The 9,361-nt window shown below is 46.7% G+C and overlaps 1 protein-coding gene across 1 annotated transcript; it reads right to left on the bottom strand.

Annotated features, from left to right (window-relative positions):
- Nucleotides 1–4,102: 4,102 nt before the first annotated feature.
- Nucleotides 4,103–7,935, bottom strand: LOC123402348. Its single transcript, XM_045096261.1, has 2 exons — nt 7,058–7,935; nt 4,103–5,096 (listed from the first exon to the last, which is right to left on the bottom strand). The coding sequence occupies exons 1-2, from the start codon at nt 7,855–7,857 to the stop codon at nt 4,211–4,213; spliced, it is 1,686 nt and encodes a 561-aa protein (XP_044952196.1). The 5' UTR covers nt 7,858–7,935; the 3' UTR covers nt 4,103–4,210.
- Between the last annotated feature and the right edge of the window lie 1,426 nt (nt 7,936–9,361).

Raw genomic sequence — 9,361 nt, 5'->3', positions numbered from 1 at the left:
ACCGGCAAGTCTCTTTACTCATTCCGTAATACAAGATCCCGCAACTTACACTAAGTTACATTGCTTGCAAGGCTTGTGTGTGATGTTGTATTACCGAGTGGGCCCCGAGATACCTCTCCGTCACACGGAGTGACAAATCCCAGTCTTGATCCATACTAACTCAACTAACACTTTCGGAGATACCTGTAGAGCATCTTTATAGTCACCCAGTTACGTTGCGACGTTTGATACACACAAAGCATTCCTCCGGTGTCAGTGAGTTATATGATCTCATGGTCATAGGAATAAATACTTGACACGCAGAAAACAGTAGCAACAAAATGACACGATCAACATGCTACGTCTATTAGTTTGGGTCTAGTCCATCACGTGATTCTCCTAATGACGTGATCCAGTTATCAAGCAACAACACCTTGTTCATAATCAGAAGACACTGACTATCTTTGATCAACTGGTTAGCCAACTAGAGGCATGCTAGGGACGGTGTTTTGTCTATGTATCCACACATGTAAATGAGTCTTCATTCAATACAATTATAGCATGGATAATAAACGATTATCTTGATACAGGAATTATAATAATAACTATATTTATTATTGCCTCTAGGGCATAATTCCAACATGGCCGTCTGCAGGTCCTGGGGGTCGCGCATCTCGACGTCGATGCGGATGTGGTCGGGAAGGCCGCCGACTAAGAGCTCGGCGCGTTGGCGAGCCGTGACGTCAAGCGCATGGCAGGCCAACGTCTGGAAGCGGTCGGCGAAGTCCTGCACCGAGGTGGTGAAGGGAAGGCGACCGAGCTCGGCGAAGCGGCTCCCACGTATGGGGGGGCCGAACCGGAGGAGACACAGGTCGCGAAAGCGGTCCCATGAAGGCATCCCACCCTCGTCCTGCTCGAGGGCGTAGTACCAAGTCTGGGCGGCGCCACGGAGGTGGTAGGAGGCGATCCATGTGCGGTCGGACGCCATGGTCCGCTGCCCCCTGAAAAACTGGTCGCACTGATTGAGCCAGTTCAGGGGGTCGACGGTGCCGTCGTAGGTGGCGAACTCCAGCTTGGTGAAGCGGGGTGGCTGCTACACGTGTGGCGAGGCCGCGTAGGTGCCCTCGTGACGGCCCAGCGCGGCGGAAGGAGAGTGTTGCGGCACCACGGAGCTCCCGGCGTACGGATCAGTGTACCTGCCGAACCCCCCGAAGGTGGGGGCGGGTGGCTGCAACACCGTCGGCTGTAGTGACGCCGTCGTGTAGGTCGGCGTGTCCATCGACGTCGGTAGCGGGGACGGCGACGGCGGCCACCGGACCTGGGTGATCGGCAGGCCCTGGGGCACAACAGTCGCCGGGGGCGGTGGCGCGAAGGGCGCCGCCGGCGGAGGCGGTGTTGGCGGGGTTGCGTACGGAGCCTGGAGGAGAGTCCGGAGGTTCGAGACCGCCAGGTTGAGGTCGCGGATCGCCGAGGACATCTCCGCCGGGGAGAGGACGGGGGCGGGTTCGGCCGCCAGGGCCGCGGGACCGGAGGCGGCCGGACCTGAGGTGGCCGGCGGCGGTGAGTGGTGCGGCGGCGGCGGCTGATGTGAGGTGGCGGGGAAGGCGGTGGTGGTGGGAAGGTCCGATAAACTCATCGAACCCAAGCTACCTGATACCAAATTGGTAGAGGCTAGGGTTCTACCAGGTCTCGGACGTAGGTTGTAGGGGTGGAATGGCGGGTTGCGAGGTTGGGGACGCCGGCGCCAACGGTTAGGCGCCGTCGCGGCGTGAGAGAGATAGAGAGAGAGGCGGCTAGGGTTTGGGGCTCTCGTCTCCTGAGGGAGACGACAACAGAATATACCGTTTATTGTCTGATTAATATCGAAGGGGTACATGTGTTTATAAAGGAGGACAGCCTCCACTAAACCCTAGATAACTTGGACTCTAACTTGGACTCTAATATAACTTGGACTTCTAAGATAGGTAAGATAACTTGGGCTAAGCCCGTAATTAACCCTGCCCATTGGGCCTCCTCCGTTGGTACGTTGTACCGGTCGTAACAACACCATCATATTGGAAGTAGTTGTTATAATAAACTAGACGATGCCGCGCACGTTGCTGCAGAAACCTTATTAAAATAATGTATGATTAAGTGATATAAGACTAATATTAATGCAAAAATATATAGACGTGTCTTACATGACTTAATTCCTTGGGAAAAAAGGCATGCATGAGGTGGTATGATTTGCATGAAGAAATTAATGGAAAAAAATAACTTGTGACTCCATGCATGGCTTGATGATGTGGCATTGTTGCATGGAGAGGAAAATTAAGTAATGGGTTGTAGCTATTTAAGAATAGAGAATGGGCTTGGCTCGTGTAAAAATTCTGAAATATAAGATGAGCTCATCAATAAAATGACAAGTGCTGTCGTGGTGGGGCTAAAGTTTAGTCACATACTGCTAGGTGAGGAAGAGTCAGTCCTCTTTATATAGTGAGTTCTCTCCACCACTTCAAATGTGTGTTCATAAGAGAAAGGGGAAGACTACCCGTGTGCTCCGTCGCCTAACCGGGGTGGGACAGGGCACCGCCTACGTGCAACATGCGCGTGAATGGTCCAACAAAAACGGGTGTGTTGCCTTGCGGAAGCCCGGCTTCCTTTTACCGTTTTATTTTTATGTCTTTACAAACAAATTAATTATTTCTTGTTCGGTAAGTATACAACTTAGAAACCAAGTTGGTTTTAGATCGCGCGGCACCGTACTCGTGGGTATGGCTTGCAGCTAGCAATCCCCTTTGAGTACTATGATTGGATTACACACTTATGTATGTGAGCATGTCATGTGTTTCCCCACAAAAGGAATAGACAGGAAGTCCAATGTTCCAGTTGCAGCCAAGGAATCTGCGAAACGCTGGCCACTAAATCCGTATCATGCATGCCATTGGTTTAACGAGAATGCCAGTGCTACAAAGAGATGAGATATATACTTGTGGCTATGGCTAGCAGCTGGCAATCTCACTGGAGTATGTGAGAATGACGTGTACTTTCCCCCAAAAGGAAAAGATAGGAGATCCACTATTGCAGTTGCAGCCAAGGTAATTTGCCACGGCAAGTTCAGCAAGCAAACACTTAGTGGACGCTATTTCTTTCGGATTGACTGTACATTTATTGGCACCATTCTGGCTTTACCATGTATGCTTCTCATGCATTCTAAATAAAAATAGGGATGCATCTCAAATCCATGTGCCATGCTATACTATTTTTGTTTCAAACTAATTTGCGTACAGCGTACTTACTAATGCATGGCACCAAAATTCCCTTGCTCTGACTTTCGACAGATTATCAGTCGGCGAAATAAAACAGTGGTATGAGTTTTCTTATGAGAAGTTTTTCGTTATATTTTCTCTTATGTTTATATATTCATATATATTATAATGGGATTAAAGTTTCATCATGTGGACACATGTGTCATTCTTCTTTTGCTGCCACCTAGACCTGCAACGGTGTTTCCTGATGATGTTTTCTTGTGTCGTGTGATGACTGATGACATTTGGCCACAGGCTTGAGCATCATAAATTGATCAGGCCGTTCAGACATAAGAGTTCAGATATATGTGGGAACTGCATTCTTTGTTAAACTGCATCATGGGTAGTAGGTTATATCCTTAGATCAGGCTGTTCAGACATAAATTGAGCTCCCTTATTCTGCCTGTATGCTCTTTTCCCACGATCAAGTAAGTTCTTAGTTTTCCCAAAGTTCAGGTTTTCTAGATTTATTCATATATACTTATTTCCCAGACTGCTAGATCAATGTCTGCCTGTCGCTGACTGTCCAAATCGTACAATATAAATGCAGACAGATCTGAACAGATTAGTGCAGTCCTGTGCAGCACATATCTTGCTTTGAGGCGCCTACTTACTCACACGATTTTGTTGCAAATAAAAACGAGAGAAAAGTGTGGCCATGCGAGTTGTGACTGTTGCGAAATTAAAGCATAGAGCCAACAAATTCACTAGTGAATATGTATGCCGCATAAGTTTGTCGCTAATCTGAGAACTGCGTGGCAATGGTTTTTCGGCTTTTTCACTGTTCTGATGATCCTAACAAATTGCTAGATTGACGCAAGACAAGACAATGAAGATGGTCAAATCTAACAATGCTTCTCCATAGAATTCTCATAATTTACATCATGGTAGTACAAATCAAACCACACAACCTCACACTTCAACATGAGTAGCTCCAGGACACCTTATTTGCCGGGGACGAAGTTGGTGGCAAATGCCCAGGCGTTGTTGTTGACGGGGTCGACGATGTGGTCAGCGAGGTTCTCAAGAGGGCCCTTGCCGGTGACTATGGCCTGGACAAAGAAGCCAAACATCGAGAACATGGCAAGGCGGCCGTTCTTGATCTCCTTCACCTTGAGCTCGGCGAATGCTTCAGGGTCATCGGCCAGACCGAGTGGGTCAAAGCTTCCGCCCGGGTAGAGAGGGTCGACGATCTCGCCGAGTGGGCCGCCGGCAACACGGTACCCCTCAACAGCGCCCATGAGCACAACCTGGCAAGCCCAAATGGCAAGGATGCTTTGAGCATGGACGAGGCTTGGGTTGCCGAGGTAGTCGAGGCCACCCTCGCTGAAGATTTGCGAGCCGGCCTTGAACCAGACAGCCTCGCCGAACTTCACGCCATTGCGGGCAAGCAACTCAGGGAACACGCAGCCCAGTGCGCCGAGCATAGCCCAGCGGCAGTGGATCACCTCCAACTCGCGGTTCTTCGAGAAGGTCTCGGGGTCAGCAGAGAGTCCAGCCGTGTCCCACCCGTAGTCACCGGGGAACTCACCAGTGAGGTAGCTTGGGGGCTCGCCAGAGAGTGGGCCGAGGTAGAGCACACGATCAGCTCCGTACCATGGGCTGCCGGAGGAAACTTGCTTAGCTTTCGCCGCGGTCTTGCGCATGGTGACGCGGGCCTCACCAAAGAGAGCCGATGATGGGACATTCTTCACCGCCTTTCCGGCGAATGTCGATGAGGAGAGGGACATGGTGGTGGCCGCCATTGGAGTGTTAATGTGTCTGCTGTATGTGTTTGTTCTCCAAGTGAGGTGTGATTGTGGAGATGGCTTTAGAGAAGAAGAGGAGATGCTCATTTAAGGCAGCGGAGGTGACATATATAGGATATGGGTTTGGTTTAGTGTGCATGCTGACAAGATAAGAGGTAGATAGCAGAAAAATCTGGAGCTTTGACGCCATTGGTGCAGGATAGATCTCGTTGTCTCAGAACACATGGCACAGCAAGAACCAAGAAATGAGATAGTTATTAGCTTGTGGCTAGGACCGGCTAAGGTCCAGGATCTTCTTAGAGACGGCTAGCTGATTGGATCACACATTAGTAAGACCGGCTAATAAGCAAAATTAGAACTGTACGGTTTGCAAGCAAGAAGAGAAGTTACTATGTACAAAGTACAAATCTTTTTACTTTGCTAGAAACAGTAGATGGAAGCTTGCTGAAAGACATTGTTTGCCGAAAACAGTTACAGTGCATATAATGTTTATTATGGAAGGCGGAAAGATTCCTTGGAAAGATAAAAGTAAAAACTCTTGTTTTCCTACCATGCATATATATATCTCAAAGTTTCTGGAAGGACAAACTTGTGATTACAAGGTTCAAAACAACATGACCGTTTTTTATATGTGCAGAAGTAAGACTAACAAGTTACTTTTTTCGCATGTCATAAATACAGATTTTTTTAGAAAATTATTTCAGAATGAAATCTCTGAAGAATTATTATTACTTAACAAAGTATTTTACAAAAATATTTACTTTTCAATGCTTATATTCTTAAGGCAGCCCTAATGAAAAGTGCCACAAGAGTAGCACGAAGCACTCCGGCCTGACCTTTTTAAACTAAAGTTGTCATCCAAAAGGAACGCAAAAAATTAAACTAAAATTTGCCATAAATTACCATTTGGAGCTGCGATGTGTTCGTGCCACACGTGTGGCACTTATCAAGGTCATAAAACAATGTGTGCCAGAAAGTATATTCTTTCTTCGTTCCTAAATATAAATATTTTAAGAAATTTCACTATTGAACTACGTACGGATGTACATAGACATATTTCAGTGTAGATTCAGTCATTTTGTTTTATATGTAGTCTTCTATTGGAATGTTTAAGAAGACTTATATTTAGGAGCGAAGGGAGTACATGGCTTTGCCTAGATGTTTCTTTAATTACTCAAAGGTGATAATGCATATTGCTTTTCCTACAAGAGAATATCACACAGAGAATAAAATTGTCTCTACAATTAAAGGAATACTAATAAAAATACATTTACATAGTACAAAGGCATTTGGTCTTTACGTTCCATGAGACACTTAGTAAGACAATTAATATTTTCCATACGTTCCATGGGACACTTAGTAAGACATTTCATATTTTGGTGTACACGTTGAGTAACATCAGCCGTTTGAAGTAGTGTTGGTTCGAATAACTGAGTACATTTGATTATTTTAGCGACTATATTTTTGCTTCATTTTTTGCTAAATTCCTCTTATTTAAGTGAGTCAAATATTTTCACTTCAACTACGGTTTCAACAGAATTAACATCAAATTGATAGTACTAAATTATCATGACTATTGTAGTATACTTAAATACTTTACATGAAGAACCATGACTAAAAAACATTTGATTGTCCAAGTGTCACATTAAGGACCATGCATGTCAATATCCAAATCATGTAAAAGTTATTCCTCTCTTCTTGGCATAAGTCTTTTGAGGTGTATGAGGATTAGAATGGAAAGCTTGGGGTTGATTTTGAGGCTGACAGAGAGCGTGTTGAATGATCATTAGATGCAAAATTAGGGGTTTAGAGTGGGCTAGTTGGATCCATATAGCGATGTATTTGTCATCACAAGTTATGGATATCCTGTGAGGAATGACTACCAATGAGTGCTTAGTGATTTGTGAAAACAAGACAGCAAGCAGGGGCACTTCCGGTGTGGACAAACCAAACAATGTCTTCGCACACAATTCTCATAATTTACATGTTGGTGTTACAATTCATCTCACACTCACATACAACTCGCATTCATCACTCCTGTCTTACTTTCCAGGCACGAAGTTGGTGGCGAATGCCCACGCATTGTTGTTGACAGGGTCGGCAATGTGGTCTGCAAGGTTCTCCAATGGGCCCTTGCCAGTGACAATTGCCTGCACGAAGAAGCCAAACATGGAGAACATGGCAAGCCGACCATTCTTAATCTCCTTAACCTTGAGCTCCGCAAATGCCTCGGGGTCGTCGGCCAGGCCAAGCGGGTCAAAGCTGCCACCAGGGTAGAGTGGGTCAACGATCTCGCCGAGCGGACCACCAGCAATGCGGTACCCCTCAACGGCACCCATGAGCACAACCTGACAAGCCCAGATGGCGAGGATGCTTTGAGCATGAACGAGACTGGGGTTGCCAAGGTAGTCGAGGCCACCCTCGCTGAAGATCTGAGAGCCAGCCTTGAACCAGACGGCCTCGCCGAACTTCACGCCATTGCGGGCAAGCAACTCGGGAAAGACACAACCAAGAGCACCGAGCATGGCCCATCGGCAGTGAATCACCTCGAGCTCCCGGTTCTTGGCGAAGGTCTCAGGGTCAGCCGAGAGCCCGGCGGTGTCCCATCCGTAGTCACCGGGGAACTCACCAGTCAAGTAGCTTGGTGGCTCGCCGGAAAGGGGGCCGAGGTAGAGCACACGGTCAGAGCCGTACCATGGGCTGCCCGACGAAACCTGCTTGGCCTTCGCGGCTGTCTTGCGCATGGTCACACGTGCCTCGCCAATGAGAGCCGGCGAGGGCAAGTTCTTCAGGGCCTTGCCGGCGAAGGACGAAGAGGAAAGAGACATGGTGGTGGCCGCCATTGCGCTGCAGAGACTAATAGTGTGCTGTGTGTTCTCCAAGAATGAGGCTTGAGTGTGTGGAGATGGTTTGTGAGGACATTGTAGCGAGCTATTTAAAGAGCTTGAGCCTTGAGGGAACATAGAGGAATTAATTGGTTGGTGTATGCTGACAAGAGAGGCAGAGGTGAAAAGAAATCTGTAGATTGGATGCCATTGGTGCAGCCAGAGGCCTTAAATGGATGAGATAGACTTGTGGCTATGGTTAGAGCTAAGGCTCATGGATGGACCAGCTTTAGTAAGACCGGTCGAAAGAGACTGCTGATTTAAAAAGTGAAGGCCACTGGCACGGGATAGTTTACCAGTTCATTTGGCCACATCGTCTTGCATATTTTCCCAACGTACATCACCCTGGGCGCTTGCCGAACAAATTTGGTATCTGGCGACTGCACGCTGAGTTTAATCGTTCCAGAAAATTTTCATATGGTTGGCACACATGTTTTTCGACAAAGGATGAATATTGTTAGCTCAAAAGGGGGCATCAAGAGGATCCATACACAATGAGGACACACCAAGCCCTCCTCATAAATACACACAACCAATACCAACACACGCACTAGCAATGCCAACAACTAGCAAAGTATATAATATGAAAGCTATATGACATGACTACAAGAGTAAATATGTTTTTCTTTGCCTCTTGTGATTTGTCTATCCCTAAAAATTACTAGGGGTCGGCCGGAAACCAAGGCAAACCAGTGAAACATGTGTGGACAGACCGGTGGGAAGACCAAGTTGATTTCGTGACCACCAATCAATTAGCTCTATACTCCTCTGCTTGTACAAAAATAAGACGCGAAGCATGCACACATGCATGCAGGTTATATATAAGCATTGGTCAGTGTCTAGCACAATCGCTCATCAAACATCACAAAAGGAAGGCACACAATGATCTTTTCACTACATGCTTGAGTTCACTTTGAAAGGACTTTCGTGGGTTGCTTAAAAAATATCTGTTATGTGTGTGCGTTGATGTTGGTTATGTGCATCCTAGTTATGTAGAGACCGGGCATGTGCTCATGATGCTTGTATTCTCATGATCCTACTTTATGAGTCAAATGAAAATGCCCTTTATCGAAGAATATTTGACCATGAATTTAACCAAAACACGTGGTTTATCTGTCACAAGAATTGTACGATTAATTTATATTCGGTTTTTTCCATTGCGCAGGTGACGGGGCCTTGCTGAAAAGAGATGAGGATGGCAAGTTCTTGCAGTGAAAACTGGGGAAGAGAGTGACATGCATGGTTGCTGCGGCCATCATGATGGTAAGACCGGAGGTCCGGTGTGTTCTCCAAGAATGAGGAGTGAGTGTGAAGTTGGCTTGAGGATGATAGGAAGTGGTGAGACAGAAGAATTTGACTGGCGTAAACTAACAAGTGAGAGCTTCAGAGCAAGAAATTTGTGTCTTGGATGCCACTGGTGCAGCGAGAATCCGATAGCCACAAAAAGATGAGATATACTTTT

This window comes from Hordeum vulgare, chromosome 1H (assembly GCF_904849725.1).
Source record: "Hordeum vulgare subsp. vulgare chromosome 1H, MorexV3_pseudomolecules_assembly, whole genome shotgun sequence".
Lineage (NCBI taxonomy): Eukaryota > Viridiplantae > Streptophyta > Magnoliopsida > Poales > Poaceae > Hordeum > Hordeum vulgare.
Note: the sequence above shows the minus strand (reverse complement) of the source record. Positions and strands in the feature narration are given on the sequence as shown.

What these genes read in the sequence shown, in the direction of transcription:
- LOC123402348 (XM_045096261.1), bottom strand. Translation starts at nt 7,857, where the DNA reads ATGGCGGCCACCACCATGTCTCTTTCCTCTTCGTCCTTCGCCGGCAAG. An exon ending in AACTTCGTGCCTGGAAAGTA is followed by an intron (nt 5,097 to 7,057) that starts AGACAGGAGTGA and finishes GCCTTAAATGAG; the next exon opens with CATCTCCTCTTCTTCTCTAA.